Source organism: Zalophus californianus, chromosome 14 (assembly GCF_009762305.2).
Source record: "Zalophus californianus isolate mZalCal1 chromosome 14, mZalCal1.pri.v2, whole genome shotgun sequence".
Classification (NCBI taxonomy): Eukaryota; Metazoa; Chordata; class Mammalia; order Carnivora; family Otariidae; genus Zalophus; species Zalophus californianus.
Window position 1 is genome coordinate 8,416,912 of NC_045608.1, and position 24,979 is coordinate 8,441,890.

Below are 24,979 nucleotides of genomic sequence, written 5' to 3' on the forward strand. Positions count from 1 at the left end.
GCCCCCTTCTCTCAGGTATTGTGTGTTCCTGCAGAAATCAAGCTTCACCCTTTGGATAGCATCCTTGAGGGCAAAAGGGCGTATTTTTACCCTTTAAAATGACTCACCAGCTCAGAGTGAATAAAGGCTGGGTTGAGTTTTAGCCATCCTAATATCTGTGTAGTGGTAACTTATTTTAATTTGCAATTCCCTAATGACATATGATGTTGAGCATCGTATTTGCTATCTGTAGATCTTCTTTGGTGAGATATCTATTCAAATCTTTAGCCAATATTTTAATTTGGGCTGTTCTTTTTTTTTCTATTTTAAAAAAGTTTTATTTAAGTAATCTTTACACCTTACGTGGGGCTCAAACTCACAACCCCGAGATCCAGTCGCATGGTCTTCTAAGTCAGCCAGGCGCCCCTGGGTTGTTCGTTTTCTTATCTTTGAGTTTTAAGGGTTCTTTGTATATCTTGGATAACAGTCCTTTATCAGATACATGTTTTATAAATATTTTCTCCCAGTCTGTGATTTGTCTTCTCATTCTCTTGACCACCCCATCTCCATTCAGAAAAAAGTACTTTCAGTAATAATCCTGAAATGAACTGACTAGTAATGGCCAGAAAATAAACTGTGAAAATATTATCTTATTAAACTTTAAACTTCATCTAAATATGATGCTAGGTTGTGGTCCATTGAAAAAAACAATAAAGATGCCAGTAAATTTTTTAATTAAAAATAAAACCAGTATTACAGTACAAAGGGTAAGAGATTAATACTTTTTAAATTACAAAAATGTATCTTAAGAACTTTTATCCTACATATTGGATTGGTAAAGGAATGAATGATACAGTTTCTGCAAATTTGTCAATGGCTGTCAAAACTGATCATCTTTGCATATTTGTGTTCCATAAGCATATAATCAGATTTGTCAATTGCTGGAGCACAACCATGAAAAGACATGGAGGAAATATAAGTTCATACTATTATGTGGAAGAAGCCAATCTGAAAAGACTACATACTATGATTCCAACTACATGACATTCTGGAAAAGATGAGACTGGGGAAAAGATCATTGGTTGCCAGGGTTTGGGAGGTTGGGAGGAATAGGTGGAGCACAGGGGATTTTTTAAGGCGGTGAAACTTCTATATGATACTGTAATGGCAGATATGTCATTAAACATTTGTCAAAACTCAGAATGTACAACAGTCAGAGAAATCTAACAGTATGCTATGGACTTTGGGTGATAGTGATGTGTCAGTGTAGGTACATCAGTTGTAACAACGTCCCATGCTGGTGTGGGATGTTGATAGTGTGGGAGGCTGTGCATGTGGAGGATAGAAGGTATATGAGAACTCTCTGTATATCACACTCAATTTTGCTCTGAAACTAAAACTGCTCTAAAAAATAAAGTTTACCCAAAAAAGAAGAAAGAAGTGGAGAGGATGTAAAAATTGACCTGTTGTGGGTGTCAGACATGCTAGATACACCACTGTACCTAACACACTTAGAATAATGGCTAGCACACAGTTGCTGTTATACTGTTTTCTACCTTTGATATATTTCGTAATTAAAACCACATCTAGGGGCGCCTGGGTGGCTCAGTCGATTAAGCGTCTGCCTTCGGCTCAGTCATGATACTAGGGTCCTTTGATCAAGTACCACATCAGGCTCCCTGCTCCGCAGGAAGCCTGCTTCTCCATCTGCCTGCCACTCCCCCTGCTTGTGCTCTCACTCTGTCAAATAAATAAAATCTTTAAAAACAAAACCAAACATAACTTGCTTCAGCACACGGTTAACCCTGGGGCATCCTGCCATTAAGTGGTGAGAGAGAAGAGGAAAAACCAGCAAAAGAGACTGAGAAAGAACAGCCGATGAGGTGGAAAGGAAAGTAAGACAGTGGTGTTCTGGAATCCAAACAAAGAATATGGTTCCAAGAAGGTGGGAATAATCAGTTGTGTGTATACATCAAGGGCTAGTGAGAGGTTAAGTAAGATGTTGAGAAATGGCCATCGGGTTAACAGCATGGAGGTCACTGATGTCCTTGAGAGCATTTTCAGTAGGGGAGTGGTCAAGAAGGGATGGGAGGAGAAAAAGGTGAGAGTACAGATAGAGCTTTCCTTTGCTGCAGAGCAATGGTTCTCAAGTGGGGAGGATTTTGCCTCTAGGGTACAATTTGGTAATGTCTGCAGACCTTTTTTGGGGGGGTGCAACTGGCATCTGGGGGTAGAAACCAGGAATGTTGCTAAACATCCTGAAATGCACAGGACAGACCCCCACAATAAAGTGGAGCAGAAATTTAAGTATCAAGTCCAAAATGTCAAAGTCGAGGTTGAGGAAACCGTTGTTGTAAAGGGAAGGAGCAAATACGTGGTAGCGGATGCGAAAAGTAGAATAAAGAGAGGATTTTAAGAAAGGAGAACTAACTTGTTAATATATTGATAGGAATGAAGCAGAACGTATCACTGGCTAAACAGCAGGAGAAAAGTTGATAATTTCTGTAAAGAGTGCTAAAACACACCTGTGCAGTTGACAAACTCATAGAAAGAGTGAACAAAGCAAAATATTTATAGAGAAAAAGAAAGAGGTAAAAGAGAATCTTCTTTGGAAATTTTTTTACAATCCTTTTTTTTTTTTTTAAGAGTTTATTTATTTGACAGAGAACCAGCGAGCACAAGCAGGGGGAGCAGCAGAGGGAGAGGGAGAAGCAGGCTCCTCGCTGAAGTGGCAGCCAGATGCTGGGCTCAATCCCAGGACCCCTGGGATCACGACCCGATCAGAAGGCAGACGCTTAACGACTGAGCCACCCAGGCGCATCTACAATCCTTTTATTTTTATTTATTTTTTTTAAAGATTTTATTTATTTATTTGAGAGAGAGAGAGAATGAGAGACAGAAAGCACGAGAGGGAAGAGGGTCAGAGGGAGAAGCAGACTCCCTGCTGAGCAGGAAGCCTGATGTGGGACTCGATCCCAGGACTCCGGGATCATGACCTGAGCCGAAGGCAGTCGCTTAACCAACTGAGCCACCCAGGCGCCCTCTACAATCCTTTTAAAAATCAACCCAAAGTGGGCGCCTGGGTGGCTCAGTTGGTTAGGCGACTGCCTTCGGCTCAGGTCATGATCCCGGAGTCCCAGGATTGAGTCCCACGTTGGGCTCCCTGCTCAGCGGGGAGTCTGCTTCTCCCTCTGACCCTCTTCCCTCTCGTGCTCTCTGTCTCTCATTCTCTCTCTCTCAAGTAAATAAATAAATAAAATCTTTAAAAAAAAAAATAAAAATCAACCCAAAGTAAGATAGATTCATGGTCAAGTTCCATTAACCTAATAAAAGTCAGATCATACTGGGGCACCTGGGTGGTGCAGTTGATTGAGCGTCCAACTCTTGGCTTCGGCTTGATGATCTTGGGGTTGTGGGATCGGCCCACATCAAGCTCCACACTCAGTGAGGAGTCTGCTTGGGATCCTCTCTCCCTCTCCCTCTTTGCTCCCCCCCACTTATGTGCATGCTCTCTCTCTCAACTAACTAAATAAATCTTTTTATTTTATTTATTTTTTTTAAAGATTTTATTTATTTATTTGACAGAGAGAGAGACAGCGAGAGAGGGAACACAAGCAGGGGGAGCGGGAGAGGGAGAAGCAGGCCTCCCACCGAGCAGGGACCCCATGCAGGGCTCAATCCCAGGACCCCGAGATCCTGACCTGAGCTGAAGGCAGTCGCTTAACCAACTGAGCCACCCAGGTGCCCCTAAATAAATCTTTTTTTAAAAGAGTTAGATCATACTGATTTTAATATTATTTAAAGAATGTGTATAATGTTAAACTCACTTAGGACACTCAAGAGATATACCCAAGGGGACCAGGCCCCCTCCTTCTTTTGGAATCATCTTCTAAAATGATAATTTTGGAACTGAAGGGGACTTTAGAAGTCATCCCACTTTTAATCTCCATTTTATTGGTGAGGAAACTGAGGCTCTGGGATGCTAGTTGATGTGAACAGTTACACAGCTGGCCCTGAACTTTTAAGTAAGCCGTTTAGATGCTGAATGATGTGGATACCATAGATACTGTGGAGTGTTGAAACAGATACATTAGAGGGACAATTTATAAATGTAAATGTTCTGCTTCACTTAAGTTCATTTCTAAAATGTTCAGCAGCCTCCTAAGAATGAAAATCTTTCCCAGCTGCATTACACATTTTTCTTAGATCTGTCCTTTGTACAAGGGGAAAAACACAACACTTGCAAATTGCTCTGAGGGAAACATTACTTAACATCCCTTAAGTGTCTCCTGGCAGTGACAGCCTTCCTTTCAAGTGGAAAAGTAACTTCAGGTCAAAGAATTTGGAGGGAATACATAGGGCCATCTTTCAAATGATTTTCCCCCTTTTCAGTAAAAGTGGCTAGCAAGGGAATATTCTGGGGTTCTAAGGTGTCCATTTTATTTATGAAATGGTCAGATAAGTAAGGCTAGAACAACTAACTCATTCAAACACAAATGCAAAATCAAGACAGCTTGCCCTAGTCGTGTTCAACTGCCATAAAATAAATTTTCTGTCAATTTTAATACTAGTAACAACCTCCTCCAAGAAATTCCTCTCTCTGACTCCCATGCTTTATTGATCAACCTTTCATTCTGACTAACCTTAGACTGATTCTCTGCTGATTCCTTCCATCTTCCTGATTCATAACTGCTGATTTGCCTCAGAGATCAGATTCTGGAATTTCCCAATTCCACTAGAAGTCTTTATTTCTATTCCTGATCTTTCACATATATTTGTACTTGCTTGAAACTTGGATTTCACCCAAGCCATCAGCTGCCCTCTCAAACTCAGTGTGCTTGGAATTAAACTCATCTCCCACTTCCCTTCCAAAGGACTTCAAGCCCAAATCCTCAGGACAATCCCAGTTTATGTCCCCTGTCCCAAAAGAATTAACCCTAGCAGGCTCTTTTACACACAAGAGTTTGGATGACACATTATATTGTCACTCAACCTATTTTCATGAAAGGCACTGCTATTTTTCAAGTCAACTAGATTCAAAACCTCAACCTAACCTTTAGCTGCTAAATCCAATGTAGTAGAATCCTCTTTTAGAATGTCCTTCAAGGGTGCCTGGGTGGCTCAGTTGGTTAAGCGACTGCCTTCGGCTCAGGTCATGATCCTGGAGTCCCGGGATCGAGTCCCGCATCAGGTTCCCTGCTTGGCAGGGAGTCCGCTTCTCCCTCTGACCCTCCCCTCTCTCATGTGCTCTCTCTCATTCTCTCTCTCAAATAAATAAATAAAATCTAAAAAAATAAAAAGAATGTCCTTCAAATCTCCCCTTATTCTTGCATTCCCAGTAACACCAACTAAAACCTTACATCGGGACCATTAATAAGGCTTCTTATTCCCTGGTATCTCTCTCTCCCATCTTCCTACCCTCCAATCCATCTAGTATAATGTAATTAACTCAATCTTATAAAAATCCTGATTTTATCTTCTCACCTCTCTGCTTAAAAATTTAAATGTAATAATTCAGTGAATATATATGGTATTTATTATGTGAGAAGCAGTCAGTCTTGGCCCTCAGAAAGCTTCATTCTTTCAATACATATTTGAGTGCCTACTGTATGCACCTCACCTCTGTAGGCATGGAAGCACAGTGATGATAGGCATGGCCCATGACCATGTAAAAAAGCTTCAATAGCAATATAAGACAGCCAGTTAATGGCTTAGAGAGATCTTAAGGGGACATGTGATGAAATGGCAGCAAATGAGTGATTTTTTTAAAAGCACCCTAAGAAACAGGAACTTGAACAGATACCTACACACTGTTCATTACAGCATTATTCAAAATGACAAAAAGGGGCGCCTGGGTGGCTCAGTCGTTAAGCGTCTGCCTTCAGCTCAGGTCATGATCCCAGGGTCCTGGGATCAAGCCCCGCATCAGGCTCCCTGCTCGGCAGGAAGCCTGCTTCTCCCTCTCCCACTCCCCCTGCTTGTGTTCCCTCTCTCTCTCTCTTTCTGTGTCAAATAAATAAATACAATCTTTAAAAAAAATGGCGAAAAGGTAGAGACAACCCACCAACAGATGAGTGGATAAACAAAATGTGGTCCATCCACACAGTGGATTGGATACATAAAAAGCCATAAAAAGAAATTGAGTTCTGATACATGTTACAATATAGATGAACCTCTGAATCATCACACTAAGTAAAAGAACCCAATCACAAAAGGACAAAAATTGTATGATTCCCCTTATATGAAATATCTAGAATAAGCAAATTCAGAGACAGAAAGTAGGTAAGAGGTTACCAGGGGTTGAGAGGAAGGGGAACGGGGAGTTAGTGTTTAACGGGTACAGAGTTTTGGAAATAGCCACGATGGATGCACATTATTAGTGTAATTAATGCCACCAAATTACTCTTAAAATGGCTAAAATGGAAGATTTTATGTTATATATATATAAATTAATGTAATATGGGGCGCCTGGGTGGCTCAGTCGTTAAGCATCTGCCTTCGGCTCAGGTCGTGATCCCAGGGTCCTGGGATCGAGCCCCATGTCGGGCTCCCTGCTCCGCGGGAAGCCTGCTTCTCCCTCTCCCACTCCCCCTGCTTGTGTTCCCTCTCTCGCTGTGTCTCTCTCTGTCAAATAAATACATAAAATCTTAAAAAAAATTAATGTAATATGCTAAAAACCATTGAATTGTATGTTTCACGTGGGTGAATTATATAAAATTTAAATTATATGTCAATAAAACTATTTTTAAAAAAGCACTGAGGAGCACCTGGGTGGTGCAGTCAGTTAAGCGTCCAACTCTCTGGCTTTCCGCTCTGGTTGTGATCTTGGGGTTGTGAGACTGAGCCCTACTCCGGGCTTGGGGCTCTGCACTCATTGCAGCATCGGCTGGGGACCCTCTCTCCTTCTCCCTTTGTCCTCCCCCCACCCCCTGCACGCGTGCTCTCTCTCTCAAATTAAACAAACAAATAAATAAATCTTTTTTAAAAAAAGCACTTGAGAGGGGCTGAGAGTTGAAAAATAAATCAAACTTCTCCCTCAAAAATAAATAAATAAATAAATAAATGCACCTGAGAGGCAAGTGCAGAAACTGTGGAATGGTTTGGAAAAGAAACAAGTGCAGGAAAAGTGATGGTTGCTCAGGCAAATGTTTCTCATGGTAGTAGATAAAAGCAAAATGGTGCCCTGGCATGGAGAATCTGTCCTGTTGTCTTGCTAATAGAATAAAGTTTAAAGGTCTAAGCTCGACTTTGGCTCTCAAAAAGTGAAACATACCTCCTGCTAAGACAGCTGCTTCTCTACTGTATTCTTCGCCCTAAGGTTTCCTTCATGGCAGGCTCGGTCGTGCCATGTAGCTCGGGATACCCTTTTCTCATCAAGCCTGCCCAATTTGGCTCCCTTGTTCTGAGGTCAGTTAAATGCCATCTACATGAAATCTCCAACTGACCTTAGCAATAACAACCTGTCCTTTCTCTGAGCTTCTGTAACCCTAAGCAGTCACGCCAGTCTCTGTGTTTCTTGGTTCTATCTTGTTATACACATTTCTCATCAGATGGTTAAGGTCTTGGAGAGCAGAGTTCATATTTACATTTCTCATATGTACTTCCAGTAGCTGGCACAGAAGAATACAGCGATTCCCCAGTCTTGTTGCCAGAATGCATTACTTAAAAGTTGCAGAGTAGCAGAACAACCACCTTGTAATGGCCAAGAGGGACAGCCCTGGGTTCAAAAAGACTCAGGTTTAATTGCTGATTTTGCCAACTTCCAGGTGTGTGTTTGGTCAAGTCATTTAATTTCTGTACACTTCAGCTTCTTCTCCTGGAAGAGGGGAGAGTACTTGTATCTGCCACAATAGTTCTTGCAAGGGTTAAACAGGATTTTAAAATGTAAAGTGTTTAGCACACTGCCAGATTACCTGTAAGTTGGAGCAGCAGTGTAAAAAGCAAAGAGGAAAATCATGACTGATGATTTATCTCAAAATCAACACAGAACAGATGTAGCCCTAAAATTATACTCTCTTAATGGAATGCTATTCCAAATTTCTATAAACAAAATGAAGGGAGAAACAAACCAAATGGCTTTTGGTATAATGGTATCACATCCCTTTCTGGACATAGCTCTGAACTCATTAAGGTCTTCAGGACTGATAATTTTGGAGAAAAGAAAAATGCGAAATAAAATAATTTTCATAAATCTTGTTCAAGTATTTTCATGTAATCTTTCTACAGATCTGATAATAATTAGTGGCATATTAAAATGATAAATGTAAACAGGATGCTTAAGAAAAAACAAAGTGACTGTCGTCCTTAGCCTGTTTTTGGCTATTAATTTTTTCTAATATTTCATTTTTTATCAATTTTTTTAAAGTAGTCATTTAAGGTAACGCACATGTGACTGAATTATAGTATGTATGACTTGGAAGGGACAAGCCTTTTTGCTTCTTCCCCAAGATAATCACTGTTAACAGTTTGGTGCATGTGCTCCCATAGTTTTTCCTGGAGTACATACAATTAAATCAATAAAGATGGAATCACACTATAATACTGTCCTTTTTTTTTGACTCAGTGAAGTATACTAAGATATCTTCCCATGACAGAAGATAGAATCTTTTATCATTTTTAATGGCTGCGTATTTCATTTTATGGAGGTACCACAATTTATCCAATTCTCTATGAAAAGATGACTCCGTGTGTATGTGTGTGTGTGTGTGTGTGTGCGCGCGTGTGTGTGTGTATGTTTCAGCATTCAACAATGCTTGAAGTTGAGTTGCTGGATCACAAAGAATGAACATTTAAAACTCTGATACAATTTTAAAAAGAAAAAATATAATTATTACAAAATTGCCTTCCCTAAAGAGCCATGCATACCTTGTAACAATCTTTTAATGATGGCATTACCTTTTGATCAAAGCTGTATTTTAAAACTCACTATGCTACCCTTCATGTATAATTTATTCTGGATTCTTTGGAGACTGTTCTCTCAGGTGCATTTAAAAAAAAAAAAACAACCTCCTACTATAATATTGTACCAACGGAAAGTTTTTAGAAGCCAGGTTTTAGCTCTAATTGTCTGCGATTCCCCTGCCGACACTAATGGAACAGGCACCATAGTGAGTGGTTGCTATCAGAAAGGTTCCACAATTAAAAAAAAAACCCAAAACAAACAAAAACTCATCTGTTATAATCTTGATATGAATCACTGTGGTTTTCTTTCTTTCTTTCTGACATGTGTCTGAGTTTGTAACAGAAGTTCAAACCCTAATGCCCAGAATCTGATTGATTTTATTTATTTAATATTTTATTTATTTATTTGAGAGAGAGAGAGTGAGCAAGAGAGAACATGCGCAGGGACAGAGGGAGAGGGAGAAGTAGACTCCCCTGCTGAGCAGGAGAGCCCAACACGGTGCTCAATCCCAGGACCTTGGAATCATGACCTGATTCCTGAAGGCAGATGCTTAACCACTGAGCCATGCAGGTGCCCCTGGAATCTAATTTTAGATAACAATTTTAATTATAAAACAAAAATACAAACCAATAAAAACACTCTTTTGGCTTTAAGACTGTGCTTTCATGCATCTGTGGAGTATGTTTTTATATACCCACAACTCCTGGGTATGTGAAATTGGTACTTAGTCCATAACTCAGATCTTCAGTGAACAAGATGGCTCAAGTACATTTAACTCATACATTACAATTATATAATAACCCATAAAACCAAAATGGAAATACAGTTGATCCTTGAACAACATGGGGGTTAGGGACACTGACCTCCCCCACCCCAGTCAAAAATCTGTGTATGACTTTTGACTCCCAGAAAACTTAACTACTAATAGCCTACTGTGGACTGGAAGCCTTACCGATACCATAAACCATCAATTAAGATGTATTTTGTGTATGTATTTTATACTATATTCTTATAATAAAGTAAGCTAGAGAAAAGAAAATGTTTTAAAGAAAATCATAAGGAAGGGAAAATAACATTTACCATATTGTACTTGTAAAAAATCTGCATGTAAATGGACCCAAGCAGTTCAAACCCATGTTGTTTAAGGGTCAACTCTAGTCCATCAAGTAACACCATCAAGCTCCAGTTTTAATAAAATCTGAAACTTAGTTCTACATCTATATATCCTTCCCTTTGTCCTTAGCACAACACAAATAATCAGGGTAGCAACATGCTTTAAAATTTTTCTTCTTGGGGCGCCTGGGTGGCTCAGTCGTTAAGCGTCTGCCTTCGGCTCAGGTCATGATCCCAGGGTCCTGGGATCGAGCCCCGTGTCAGGCTCCCTGCTCCACGGGAAGCCTGCTTCTCCCTCTCCCACTCCCCCTGCTTGTGTTCCCTCTCTCGCTGTCTCTCTCTGTCAAATAAATAAAATCTTTAAAAAAATAAATAAAATGTTTCTTCTTTCCAGACTCCTTGTAGCTAAACGCAAAGGAGACATAGCACAAGTTGCTGGACAGGATTTCTGGGAAGGATATTTAAGGTGGCGCTCAGCTGGTATGCCCTTCGGTCCTCATGCTCTCCCCACTTCTTCCTGCCCAGCCCAGAGGTGCAGGAGCATCTAGAGATCCTAGACATGTGGCATGTAACGAAGGGTAGAGCAAGGAAATTGGAGGAGCCTGCGTCTCCAATGACATCTTTAAATGGCTGCCCCATTCAGGGACTACTTCCAGAAACAAAAGAAAAATAAGACCCCCAATGCACTGCAAATTGGGTTTTCTGTGCTTGGGGCAAAATATAATCCCAAAGTAGATACAAAAACAACTGCCTCGGGGCGCCTGGGTGGCTCAGTTGGTTAAGCGCCTGCCTTCGGCTCAGGTCATGATCCTGGAGTCCCGGGATCGAGTCCCGCATCGGGCTCCCTGCTCCGCGGGGGGTCTGCTTCTCCCTCTGACCCTCTTCCCTCTCGTGCTCTCTCTCACTCTCTCTCGAATAAAAAAAAAAAAAAAAAAAAAAAAAAAAAAAAAAAACAACTGCCTCTTAAAATAAAAGCCAAACATATATAGGTTTAATAGAGATGGGAGTGCAGTATCTTTGTATCTAAAGGACTCAAGGCACTTTCTGAATTACCTAATTTATAACTTTAACATACCAGGAAATATATGGTCCCGTAAGTATTGGAACAACTCACATAATAGCTGTGAAGACCTCTTAAATGCTAAAAACTGGCCAAACATAAAAGTGAATGTCACATAAGGACAGACAATAGAGTCTAGAAAGAAACCCATACATTTCCAGTCACCTGATTTTTGACAAGGGAGCCAATTCAAAAGAGAAAGGATAGTCTTTTCAACAAATGGTACTGCAAAAGATGGATAGCTGTGTCCAAAAGAATAAAGCTGGACCTCTACCTCACATCATATATAAAAAGGAACTAAAAATGGATCAAAAACCCAAATGTTAAGAGCTAAAAGTAGAAAACACTTAGGAAATCAATACTTAGGTGTCGATTGATGCTTTGGATACACTATGGTTCTTTAGATTTAACACCAAAAGAAATGACCAAAGAAAAAAGAGACAAATGATAATTCACCAAAATTAAAAACCTCTGTGCTGGGGCACCTGGGTGGCTCAGTCAGTTGGGCATCTGCCTTTGGCTCTGATCATGATCTTGGGTTCCTGGGATTGGCCCCGCATCAGGTTCCCTGCTCAGCATGGAGTCTGCTTCTTCTTTTCCCTTTCTCTGTCCCTCCCCTCCATCTGTGCTCTCTCAAATAAATAAATAAAATCTTTAAAAACAAAACAAAACACTGGGGCGCCTGGGTCGTTCAGTTGGATAAGTGTCTGCCTTCGGCCCAGGTCATGATCCCAGGGTCCTGGAATCGAGTCCCACATCGAGCTCCCTGCTCAGCGGAGAGTCTGCTTGTTCCTATCCCTCTGCCCTGCTTGCGCATGCTCTCTCTCAAATAAATAAATAAAATCTTTAAAACAAAACAGAACAAAACAGAAACCTCTGTGCTTCAAAGGACATGTGAAAAAACCCTGTAGAAATGGGGGAAAATTCCTGCAAATCATGTATCTGATAAGGGCTAGTATTCAGAATACATATAAAGAACTCTTACAACTCGACAAAAGATAAATAATTCAAGTTAAAAAATGGGCAAAGAATATAGGTATAGAACCAAGAGAAATGGAAACCTATGTCTACACAAAAATTTGTACAGGAATGTCCTGCAACATTGTAACAGCCCAAACTTGGAAACCATCCAGATGTCCATAAACTGATGGATAAACAAAATGGGATATATATATATATTATATATATATATATATAAAACTACATATATATAATATTCCATTGTGTGTCCAGTGTGTATACTGGAGTATTCAGCCATTAAAAGGAATGAAGTATTGACACAGGCTGAAATATAGATGAATCTTGAAGACATTATGCTAAGTAAAAGAAGCCAGATATGAAAGGACAAATGTTGTTGGATTCCACTTACATGAGGTACCATAATAGGCAAATTTAGAGGTTGAAAGTAGAGATTAACAGGAGCTGGGGGTTACAATCACCAGTAGTTTAATGGTTAGTGTTTCTGTTTGGGGTACTGAGAAAGTTTTGGAAATGCATAGTGGTGATGGTTGCACAGCATTGGGAATGTAATTAATACCAGTGAACTACACTTAAAAATGGTTAAAATGGTAATGTTACGTATGTTTTACCACAATAAAGAAAAAAGGAAAGGAATGGAGAACTATTAGTTCTCCACTATTAGTAACATGGATGAACCTTGAAAACATTATTCTTTTTTTTATTTAGGATTTTATTTATTTGAGAGAGAGAATGAGAGAGAGCAGGAGAGGGGGGAAGGTCAGAGGGAGAAGCAGACTCCCCGCTGAGCGGGGAGCCCGATGCAGGACTCGATCCCGGCACTCCAGGATCATGACCTGAGCTGAAGGCAGTCGCTTAACCAAGTGAGCCACCCAGGCGCCCTTGAAAACATTATTCTAAGTGAAAGAAACCAGACACAAAAAAGCCACGTTATATGATCCCATTATGTGAAATGTCCAGAAGAGGCAGATCTATAGAGACAGAAAGTAGATCTGTGGTTGCTGGGGGCTGAGGGGTGGGTAGTCAGGGGGAGAGGAAAAGAATGGGGGAGGGTGTCTGCCATTGAATTGTATGTATGTGTGTATTTAAATAGGCTCCACACCCCCAGCATGGAGCCCAATGTGGGGCTTGAACTCATGACCCTGAGATCAAGACCTGAATTGCGATCAAGACTCAGATGCTTAGCTGACTGAGCCATCCGCACCTGTGAATTGTACACTTTAAAAGGGTGAATATTATCTCAAAAAAATTTTAAGTGAATGTCAAAGATAAGCAGTAAAGTTTTTTGACATGGAATGTTAGAAATTTCTTTATTCTTACTTATTTTTATTAAGCACCAGCTTAATACTGCAGAAAATTTCAAATCACCCATTCTTCCCTCCCCGCCCCAAATTCTTGATAAAAGAGCTCTTCAAGTGAAGACATGCTCTCTTCTCTCTTCTGTATAAAACTTTATCAAATAAAGGCAAATAACTGTGTACACCTTGCTGTAAAATGCTGCCCACGGCTGTGGAAAGTGTCTGCTCAGGCTCCTTTCACTGTCCAGGTCCTGAAAGACTCTTGTTCATGAACTGTCTCTTCACAAAGCAAGTCCACCACTAGCAAGAGGGGATAAAACAGAATGAAGAGTGGTGGTCAAATCACAATGCAAGTTCAAGGTAAGGTCAGAATAGGAATTTATGTAATAACAAAATTTAATCTTGGTCTGTCATCCCTTATGTTATAAACTTCTTGGCAACATGTTAAAAAAATGTTTTTTTTGACTCACAAGTCAAAATAATGACGACAAAAAAATGTAATACATTCAAGGTATCTCACACAAAAAATCTGCCCTATGGGTTTACAATGCCCTAACATAAGAACAAACAACCAAAAATGTTTATTATATGCAATTCATTATGCAGTGTGACTCAGTGAATCCTTACCGTGTAGTTAAGCAACACTGCAATGCAGAAACTCAAAAGTATTCTCACCATAGAAAACTTTAGTTTGTTTAATAGTAGCTACATGATAAAAGGTTATTTATCAACTAAATAGGTAAGGAAGAGGGTCTTACCTTGCTAGGTTTATCATTCTGAGGGTCAAAAACTTTCTCACAAAGTCTCAGTCCAGTCTCTTGTCTCAGCTGCTGTAAGTAGGCCCTCATCACCTCTAAAATAAGGAACAGGCAGAACAATAAAAAAAATCCTGAGAATGCATCCCCCATGGGCTGGTTGCTGGTCTGCACAATGACGCTGGCAATACACTTCTACACATTCAAATAGGATTAAGAAAAAGAAATGATAGTCCCAATGGTTTTATAACTATTTTGGTTCAAAAGATTCTCTATGTGTTGTACTTGTTGCCAAGAATCTTTTTTTTCCCCCAGGATTAGAGAGAGAGAGAGAGCACACAAGCAAGGGGAGAGGCAGGCAGAGAGAGAAGCAGACTCGCCACTGAGCAGGGAGCCTGATATGGGACTCGATCCCCAGACTCTGGAATCATGACCTGAGCTGAAGGCAGTGGCTCAACCTACTGAGCCACCCAGGCGTCCCGCCAAGAATCTTTTGTGAGAGTTACTGGTAAGATAATATCCGTGTTATGATTCCACTCTCCACCTGTACACCAATCAAGACAAGGAAAGAAGGGGGGTAAAAAGTCAAATGGAGGACATCTTGTGCCATAGAGAGGAAGGAAGAAACCCTGTTCTTACCATCTTCCTGTTTGTTTGCAGGTTTGGCATAAATTGCATTAAGTGGAAAACCAGGCTCTCCAGGAATGGGAAAATTAGTGATTCCCAGTGTATACATTTCTTTTTCACCTTGGCTTTTGGAATTGCACTAAAAAAAAATTATACACACATACTTTACAGAGAAAAGGATAATAACATCCAATTTGTAATTTTTTTCAGTCTAAGTAGATATGCCTAGGATTACTAATGTATTTGGGTGCCCTTCTGCAATCCAGGGAAGTCTGTGGACTCCTCAGAATAATGTTTTATTCATTTATTTATTGTTTTACTTACTCAAAAGATTTTATTCATTTATTTGTCAGAGAGAGAGCGCGCACAAACAGGGGGAGCAGCAGAGGGAGAAGCAGGCTCCCCGCTGGGCAAGGAGCCCAGTATGGAACTCGATCCCAGGCTCGATCCCTGGGATCATGACCTGAGCCAAAGGCAGATGCTTAACTGACGGAGCCACCTAGCATCCCCAGAATAATGTTTTAAATGAATAAAATAAAATACACAAAATTACAAAAGAAATCAATTATAGTCAAACACAATTACAATATTAAAAAGGCAAATTTATGACACACACATGCATGTGCTTCTTTATTAATGCAATGGGCCTAATAACTAAAATTTGAAGTAGTAATGAGTGAAAATAAAATTTCAAAATAACTTCAACTCTAAATGTAATATGAAAATGCTGTGGGGGCGGGGAGCCTGCTCTCCCTCTCCCACTTCCCCTGCTTGTGCTCTGTCAAATAAATAAATAAAATCTTAAAAAAAAAAGGAAAATGCAAAAATGATGTGATTTTTACTGGAGAAAAAGTTACAGGTATGGCTAATGCTACTGTGGGTTGTTGCCTACATTAGTAATTAATGTAAATGCTAAATCTCAGTTACAAGTTAGTGAAAAGACAGACGTAATCTTTTTCCCACTCAAGCTCATGAACCCTTGAATTATATCTTTGGCCCAGAGGTTCTTGGTTCTTAACCTGGGGCTGAGAAAGATTTCTGTCTTGGGAAAATACATGCAAAGCCTTAAAACACCAGCCCCTTACCTTCTCATTAGTCAACTAAACTACTGTTTAGAATCCACATTCAGATTGTCCTCTTAGGTACATGCTCTAAGTGGGAGGAAGTATTATCTACTTGACCTTAAAGTCTCAACGAGTCCAGATAGCTAGGAGGGTGAACATGTATCAGTACTGTGTTTTTTCTGATAGACAATCATCCAAGTTTAATTACCTTTTGGAGTTTCTTTAGACACTCAGAAATGTACAGAGTTATATATATCAAGGTTCTATCAGCTTCATTCTGCAGGGGCCGGGGTGGGGGGAGGAAGGGTGAGGGAGGAACAAAAGTTAAAAACAGTCCTGATCAAAACATAACAATCACATGTAATAAATGAATTCAAGCTTTGTCTTTTGAGTATCAACTGAACACTGTGCAAGTGTAGTTCCTACAGCATCAACAGTTCCCATTCACCAAATGCAGTCTTCCCAAGCCACCTTTCTGTCTGCCCCGGGGGAGGGAGCCACCTCCTGCCATCCAGAGCTGTGGGGCGGCCCTGCCTCTGGGTCCCAGGATGTCGTGCCAACAGCCCCTCCCTCCGTGTAGGAAGGAGAGTTTAACAGAGCTGCTTGGAAAGCCTGAGGTGTACCATATGGTCGGCTAATTTTTAAAACCTTCTCACTTCAGGATCTGTGCCGAGAACAAAAGCATTCCTGACTCTAAAGGAGGAAACAGCTATTTCACGTGTTTCTTGTTCCTGAAGAGCTCCAAGAGCCCAACTCTTGATCTAAGCAAAAGGAAAATGCGAAGATTGGATGTTGAGCAGAAGTGGCATGTACTTCAGGTCTGATTTAACACAGATTTACAGTTAAAAAAAAAAAAAACTGCACCTGCCCCTATTTTTAAGGGCATATGACATTCAGCAGAGAATGAAATGTGGCAGAATTACATTTATTTACACCTACTACAAACATCACACTTAGACCGAGCATTAAATACAAAAAACACCATGAATATCATAGGATGTTTAGACTACAACTTGTAGACCAAGAGCCTGCAAAAAAGATTTCACACCCTGTTTGATTCCAAAAGGTCAAAGTTTGTCAAGGAAAGGCTGAAGTTCCATATTCTAGAATATTATCAAGGAAAGTTGTGGACATTCCTGTAACTTGCTCATAGGAAGAACTCAGAAAAGTTCTTTTTTTTTCCCCGTTTCTCCCTCTTCTTTTCTGCCACCCTCCTTCTAAACTTCCTTTTGACCTCATTCCTCACAAGAACTAAGAGCAGAAAGGAAGAAAAGGTAGCTGAGGGAAGGGTCAGGATCACTGAACTTTATTTCTCCATCTCAGGGTCCAGGACACAAAAGTATTTAAAAATAACATTGCTACAATGTAGAATTTTTTTAGTTTTGGACTGGCACATAGTAGGTGCTTTATTAATGTTGAATGAATAAAAGTGTCTAGATCATGGGTTGGCAAACTTCCTCTAGAAAAGACTAGATATTAAATATTTTAGGTTTTGTGGGCCAAACAGTCTTTGTCACAACTATTCGACCCAGCTGCTGTGGCATGAAAGCAGCCATAGACAATATATTAAAAAATGAATGTGGCTGTGTTCCAATAAAATTTTATTTAGAAAAAGAGGCAGTGGGCCAGATTTGGCCCTCAGGCTATAGTTTGCTGAACCATGGTATAGACTTTGGAGAAAAATGAGAAACTAATACTGATACAGAATCTAATATTAAGTATTATTCTGGGTTTTTAAGGTCATGCAAGCTCAATCAATTTTATTTACTCCTCAGAACAACCCTGAGTGCCAGGCAGATTATTATCCCCATCAGAATACTAAATTAAATATTAAAAGCTCTGTACTTTACCTTAATCTCATAGTTTTTGAAGAAGACATTGGCCTTAAAGTAATAGATGGCTTCATCCACAATATCTGTATCTTTTGCTAAACAGGACACAAGGGGAGAAAGGCAGAGAACAACAGCTAAATGTAAAAATAACACTTAACAAAGCTATAGAGAAAAAAAAACCCAGCTCAATGGTCAAAGTCTTAGAGTTGAGTGAAATAAAATGAGGCCATTGAAATGTAAGGTCTTCAGAAACAATTTCTAGAAAAATAAGCACATGGTTTATTTTGATAGCTCTACTGTTTCTATAAAAAGTCTACTCATTAGAAACAAATTAATCAGTACAGAAAAATATTTTATTTTCACCCTAAATCTCACTGCCTAGAAATAACTACTATTAACATTTGGTGAACATCATTTCAGACATCTCTCAATGCATTTATAAAAATAGACTGAGACAGACTAACTTTGATAAAATGCTGTTTAAAAATAAAAAGTGTTCAATGTAATTTTATATGAATTAACATACTGCAGTTTCAGGGGGAAAAAAATCTCAATTGTCATTTAGGAACACACTGGGTTCACACATGCGTCTTTCTTTTTATGAAAACTGTGACTTAAAATATACTTGTACAAGCTGTTCTAGGTGGCTGGAGACTGAGAAAAGCCAGAAATACTGTTGTGACAAAGACAGATCTCATTATACAATTTCTTGGGCAGTTTTTTGTTTTCCTTTTCTTATTTCAAAAAGGTCAAAATCCCAGGGTCTTGATATCCGGCAGGCGGGTGCAGCAATGCAGTGACAGTTTTGTTTTTGTTTTTCAGAGAGTTATTTATATTTCTTGTCCATAACCACTATCCCTCTCACACCACAGAAATGCGAAGTAATCCTGGAGGTTTAGCACTCTGATTCAGCTGTCTTTAACCCTGCCCGTTCCCCTGCTAAAGAATTTCAACAGAATTCTAACTCTAGACTCCTGTTCTTGCAATTTTCTTATCTGCAGAAAGAACGCTTCCTCAGAAGATTCAGTGTTTACAAAACCAGTTAGTTCTAAACGTAACAATGTGGGGGTGGGGAGTGGGCTAAAAGATTTGGAACCTAGAAGGATGTTTGGCACATAAAGGTGTTAAAAAGGTGTCTGATGAATGTAAATAAATGAACTTGATTGATGCTAACAGTTATTTAGCTCCAGCATAGGCTTGTACTCCTTCATGATTCCAGTTCATTCTAATCCTGCCCCCTGGGGAAGAGTAACAGGTCATTCCTTATCTACAGAAACCATGAAGATCTGGTTTCTTGGGGTCCTGTTCTCCCTCAAGGGCCCATGAATTGTTGCAGAGGTGGTAATTAGATAAACTCCAGCCTCGGTCAACTGCATCTTCTGATATGCTACATGGTATTCTGTAAAGATCTGAAAGGGTTCTTCTCAAGGAATCTGGGACAACATTGATTTTTTTATTCTTTCTTTACACTGTATTTCTTTTAGATTATTTTTCTTCTTTTTGGTCTTTTTTTTTTCCTCATCTGTTCCTTTTCCTTCATCTTGGCATCAAGTAAAAACTGTGGTGATTCACCAAATTTATTCAGTTTACTGAACTTCCAACTGATGTTGAAAACAAAATTAAAAAGAGGTCACGTCAAAGAGTATGGCAGAGGAATGAAAATGGGGTCAGTACAGAATTGGCAATGAAAACCATGGTCTTAAAAACCTTGAATGGAACTCAGTGCAGATGCTTTCTGGGTGCAAGGAAACCATGTCTAATATAATACAAAATTATACTGTTGGCAGAACATCTCAGAATGTGTCAGAAGAGTCTAAAAAGAATGGGGCTTTCTAAACAGTAAGAAATGGTTCGAAAAAAGAGAAAGTGAGTACCAAAAAAGAAAGTAAAGATATAAAATTGAGAAAAGCAAAAGAAAGAATGTGTAATGTTATACAGGACACTTAAGATTTAAGATCAAGGTACTGCTGAAAATGAAGATCCTGAAGAATGACTAAAGGAAGTAGATATAGATGGGGGAAGGGGTTAAAATGTTTTGGATTTTTTTCTCCAGCCTTATGACAGAAAAACGATGGGGACATGGTATTCTATAGAAGTAGCAGTATTAGATCACTTTGTAAGAACTGAGAGCGATGACAGAACAGTGTCGAGAATTAAGGACATTTCCTCTTCCCTCTCAAAAAAATATCCAAGAGAACTCAGCGGCAATAATACACTTTCTTACTCAATACAACATACGTGATCTTGAAAGGTCTAGAGGGGCAATATCTATCAAGGAAACAGAAAATACAAGAGCAGTGTGAGACAGAGGACTGGGCTAAGAATTTGCCTGATTTGATAATGTCAGAGAGTTGCTAGATGTTTCCTACTAAAATCTGAAAATAATGGAAAGAAGTTTCAACTTACTCTCTCTAGGGGCAGGTCCTTTGAACTGACTTCTGATAGGCAACAGTGCCATGTTTCCAATGAGTTTGGTGTCAGGGTCCATGAGAGAAGAGTGGTAAGCCTGTAGTGGCAAGCCAGGTAAGAATACGGAGACAAAGAGAGCAAACGTCAGCGGGGCAGACAAGTAACATTTTTACAAAGGAAATAAAGAGGAACCCACCCAAGACTAACTAGGAGAGGAGGAAAAAGGGATGGTAGCAGCAATATGCTGGAGCTGGCTTTTACTGGCTCATGAAAACTGAATGTTAAATTTTGAGCAATTTAAAATTTTTATTTATTTTATTTTTAAATTTTTATTTTATATTTTTTAAAGATTTTATTTACCTGAGAGCGAGCAAGAGTGAGAGAGCACAAGTGGGGGAGGGGGGAGCAGCAAAGGGGGAGGGAGAAGCAGGCTCCTCACCAAGCAGAGAGCCCAATGTGGGGCTCGATCCCAGAACCCCTAGATCATGGCCAGAGCTGAAGGCAAGACGCCTAACTGACTGAGCCACCCAGGCGCCCCTTGAGCAATTTTCTAAAATATTTTTATTTATTTAAGTAATCTCTACACCCCACATGGGGCTTGAACTCACAATCCTGAGATCAAGAGTTACATGCTCTTCTGACTGAGCCAGCCAGGCGCCCCTAAATTTTGAGGAATTTTGACAAATTTTGAGGCAAGCTGTTGTTAAACACAGCCGTTACTAAAAATTAAATTATATAAATTTGCAATTAATTATATTAAAAACAAAGGTAATACTCAAAATTCATTACTTCCTATTTTAAAAAATTATTTTACTATTGTTTATGATCTTAAGGTTATTTATAATTTTTGTAACTTTGTGGCAGAAATACTATGCAATGGTGTGCTACTGTGCATCCTCCAATTCCATGTTCAGTGATATTACATTGGTAACTGGTGGGAGTATTTATGCTACAGAAATAGGCAGACACTATAATAAATCAGGGGTACACCGTCCCCCCTACCCCCCCAGCTATAGTTAAACCAGAACTCAAGCACTGGCTTTTTAGTTCTGCCACTTCCTGGCTATGTTTGACCAAGACATCACTTTTCTTCTCTTAGCTTGTTTCCAAATTTATAAAATGAAGAGTTATCTACTGCCCTCATTGGGTAGATGTGAATTAAAGGAGCAGGGGAAATCACATTTATGAGAGCAATTTGTATGCTGATTCCTAGTTCTGCTTTTTACAAGATGTCTGGCTTTTAGTAATACAAGAAGCATACCTGTGCTTCATTCATATATTCACATATTCATTGATCCACCAAATGATTATCAAGCACCTTCTATGTGCAAGGCATGGTGATAAATGGTATGCAAGACCAGTAAGATCTCTGCCCTTGAAGAACCTTCAAGCTAATGGAAGAGGCAGGTAATAAACAAGAAATCACAGCAAAGTCCAGGAATGAGCACAGGACTTTATAAAGTCCCAGCTTAAAATCTGGCTTTACCACTAGTACCGAAAAGTTGGGTAAGTTACTATACTTCTCTGAGCCTCAATTTCCTCCTCTGCAAAATGGAAACAATGAGTATCTACTTCACAGGGTCACTGTGAGGATTAAATGGGATAACTTACATGCCGTGTGTAGCTCAGTGCCTGTCTGGCACATAGCAGGCTTTGAATGGTACCCACCGGATTCCTTAAGTAAGTATCGCTAACTATGGCTTGCTCCTTTTTGTCACAGGTATGCTTCATCTAAAGCAGCCTCCACTCTCCCCTTCACCAGCTGTCTTGTTACCCATCTATTTTCTTCAACACATTTGTCACTATCTAAACCTATCTTAGGGGTGCCTGGGTGGCTCAGTCGGCTAAGCCATAGACTCTCGATTTAGGCTCAGGTCAGGATCTCAGGGGGTGGGATAGAGCCCCCCAGGGGGCTCCGGGCACTGTGCTCAGCGGTGGAGTCTGCTTGTCCCTCTGCCTCTGCTCTCCGACCCCCCAGCGTGCTCCCACTCTCTCTCTCTCTCTCTCAAAAACAAAAACAAAAACTTTAAAACTATCTTTTTTCTTTATTTCCATTTACATGTTTGTCTGTCTCCCCATTAGAAGGTAAACTCCTTGGGCGTAGGGATTTGTTGGCCTTAGTCACTGCTGTAACAGTACTTGGCATGCAGCAGGTGCTCACTAATGTTTTTTGTGTGAGTAATCACGTTATTGAAGCTCCTTTTCCTCATCTGCAAAATGGAGACCATGATGGCGATAAATTCACCCCACCAGACTGGCTGTCAGAAATGAAGGACAACCAGACTACAGTCAATTTTACTCTTACTCGGATGCGCACGAAAACAGAAACCAGGAGCGGACCCTGCAGCTGCTCCGGCGGCCCCTACACCCAGCAGCTAAGCGTGGCCACCACCGCCGGGGAGACAGAGGAGGAGTCCGGGAAGTGGAGTATGACAGTGACGAGCAGCGGGAGGGACCCGCCCCCGCCCCCTGGGGTTGAGGAGGAAGTGGGCCTGTGGCAGGGAGAAAAAGGAGAAGCCGGACCCCAGACTTGAGAAATTAAAAATAAAAAGCACAGCCCTTGGCTTCTCAGCTCGAGTGAATCTTCGGGGATCCTGCTGGAGTAGGGGAGTACAGAAAGAGCGAGAGAAGGGGTCAGCACTGGAACGAGGGGGGCGGGAGGGGACGAGGCAGCCTCCTCTGCACGCTCAGGGTCTCTGCCCACTCTGCCGCGGCCCCGTCCCCCCTGGCCGACACCCCCGGGCCGACCCAATCCTACAGCGACCGGCCTTTCCTCGCTTCTCCCCTCCTCAGGCCCCGCTTCTTCTCTGCCCTCCTCCGCCCACTTCTCTCAGCTCACGCACGATTTCTCGCCGCTCCCCCCCAGCTCTCGCCATCTCCCCACACCGCGAATCGGGCCCCCGTACCGGCATCTTGGCGGCGCCGGTGTTTCAACCCAGACGAGGAGGTTGGGGTTCGAGCGCGGCGCTTCCGGTCCGGGGGCCCGGGCGGGGTAGGCGGAAGTTAGGCGGAAGGGGAGGGTGAGGGGAGGACGCGGCACTTCCGGTCCTGCTGTCCCGCCGCAGGCTGCTGCGGCTGCGCACGGTCGAAGGGACGCCAGGGGGCGCCCGAGCACTAGGCAGGGGCTGTGAGTGCTGTGCGTGCGTTAAGTGTGCGCGACAATAGGGCTAGGTTTTTGGGTTAAAGAATACTTGGTTTTTCCTCAGAGTTCATTTTTTTCAGTGAATCATTCTCTGGATCACACTATTTTAAATTCAATCCCACTCCACTCCCCTGCGTCATCCTTATTTCCCTCTTTTTCCCTTAGTTATGATTCTTTTATTATTTAGCTTACTTTTGGTATGTTTCTTCATCCATGTGAACGTCAAAAAGGCTGGGATTTTGTCCGTTTGGTACAATATTGCATCCCCTGCATCTGTAATAATGATATACATAGTGAGCATCAATAAATATTTGATGAATGAATGAACCCAACTGGTTCGTTCTGGATTTAACAATGGGTAAAGGGGAGCGCTCTGAGAAGGGATTTATGTATTACTCTGTACTTCAGGTTTTTTGTGTGTAAAAACTGAGAAAGTGGACTCTGGGTTTGAATCCCAGCTCCAACATTTACTAGCAGTGTAATTCTGGGCAAGTTAATTAACCTGTCTGTGCCTGTTTCCTGAAAACGGAGAGAATAGTACTTACCTCATTGTTTCATGCTTAAAACTCACATGCCTGGAACATCCTGAAAGTTCAGGAGTTTTTTACCTATTACTAGAAAGCACATCATGTGTTAGTTTGCAAACTGGCCACTCTACACAGAGGGTAAGGACAGACTGAAGAATCCAGATGTATAGGTGGTGGTTTTAATAAGCAAGGGAACTTACTTGTGAGGCTTATTGTTAAAGGATTTTGTGTCCCTTTAGTGCCTGCAGTTCTTGGTCACACTACTTCGAAGAATGAAGAGGTAGACCAGATGAACAGTGGTGGGCAGCAAAGTTTATTGAACAAGAGAACAAAGCCCCCTGAGAGGGAGGGGGACAGAAGTGGGTTGCTCTCAGAGTTTCTAAGTTTAGGTGTTTTTATGAACTCTTTTGCATCTGTATACCTATTAGGTCAATGTCCACGTGATTTTTTTTTTTTTTTTTTTTTTTTGCTGACATCTGGGGGTTTATGTCTCACTTGCCCCTTGCCTGTGATATTGACAAATGCTTTTGTGGTTAATTGTTTTGTTTTAGGACATTTTGCAGAAGTCATTTCTGCAAAGGCTGCAAAGCAGAATGTCAGTGCGGTCCTAAGCTGCAAACAGGATGTCACTGCTGTTTTATTTTAGCTGTCCTGACTCCGTATTTTCTTGTTGGGAACCCTGGCCCTGACTACCTAACTGTCCAACTAACTCCTAACATTATCTCTGGCAAGGTAAGAGTAGATCTCTCCACCCACCTACCTGCCAGAATCTTTTAAGTTTATATGGAGGCCTTAACTGGGTTCAGTCACATCCAATGGTCTCAACACATTCTCTCCGGACTGTGTCCTTGGAACATCTCCCACAGTGAGGGATGGGAGGGGTGGAAGAACCTCCCATTGCCTGGGCCCAGTTCAAGGGTCAACCAGTGGTCACATCCTCTTGATTATCTTCCCCAACATCACCTTAAGAGCCAAGTTCATTGCTATCTCAGGCTATTTCTCCTGCCAGTCCCTCAGACTGGAATACTCTGCTCTATGTTCCCACAAATAATTTCTCATTCAGGTTTCTGGCCAAATAGTACCAATCAGGAAACTTCTTTTGACAATGAGCCCCAAGTAGTCCCTTAGTCACTCTCCATTTCATTACTGTTTTCATTTCTTCCCATTCCTTATCAAGGTTTCCTTGCTTATGGTCTCAAGGGCCCTGTATGTCAGCTCCATGAGAGTAAGGCCCTGTCTGCTCTGAGTGCTCCCATTTTATCCCCAGTGCCTGGCACCCACCCGTAAATTTTT

At 41.0% G+C, this 24,979-nt stretch overlaps 1 protein-coding gene across 1 annotated transcript; it reads right to left on the reverse strand.

Annotated features, from left to right (window-relative positions):
- Nucleotides 1–13,313: 13,313 nt before the first annotated feature.
- ARPC3 (actin related protein 2/3 complex subunit 3) lies at nt 13,314–23,076 on the reverse strand. The gene is made up of 7 exons (XM_027577271.2): nt 22,924–23,076; nt 20,015–20,114; nt 17,627–17,703; nt 15,985–16,053; nt 14,725–14,851; nt 14,089–14,183; nt 13,314–13,630 (listed from the first exon to the last, which is right to left on the reverse strand). The coding sequence occupies exons 1-7, from the start codon at nt 22,927–22,929 to the stop codon at nt 13,568–13,570; spliced, it is 537 nt and encodes a 178-aa protein (XP_027433072.1). The 5' UTR covers nt 22,930–23,076; the 3' UTR covers nt 13,314–13,567.
- Nucleotides 23,077–24,979: the final 1,903 nt, after the last annotated feature.

What these genes read in the sequence shown, in the direction of transcription:
- ARPC3 (XM_027577271.2), bottom strand. An exon ending in GTCTAAAGAAACTCCAAAAG is followed by an intron (nt 14,852 to 15,984) that starts GTAATTAAACTT and finishes ATTTTTTTTTAG; the next exon opens with TGCAATTCCAAAAGCCAAGG. An exon ending in TGCAAACAAACAGGAAGATG is followed by an intron (nt 14,184 to 14,724) that starts GTAAGAACAGGG and finishes TCCTTATTTTAG; the next exon opens with AGGTGATGAGGGCCTACTTA.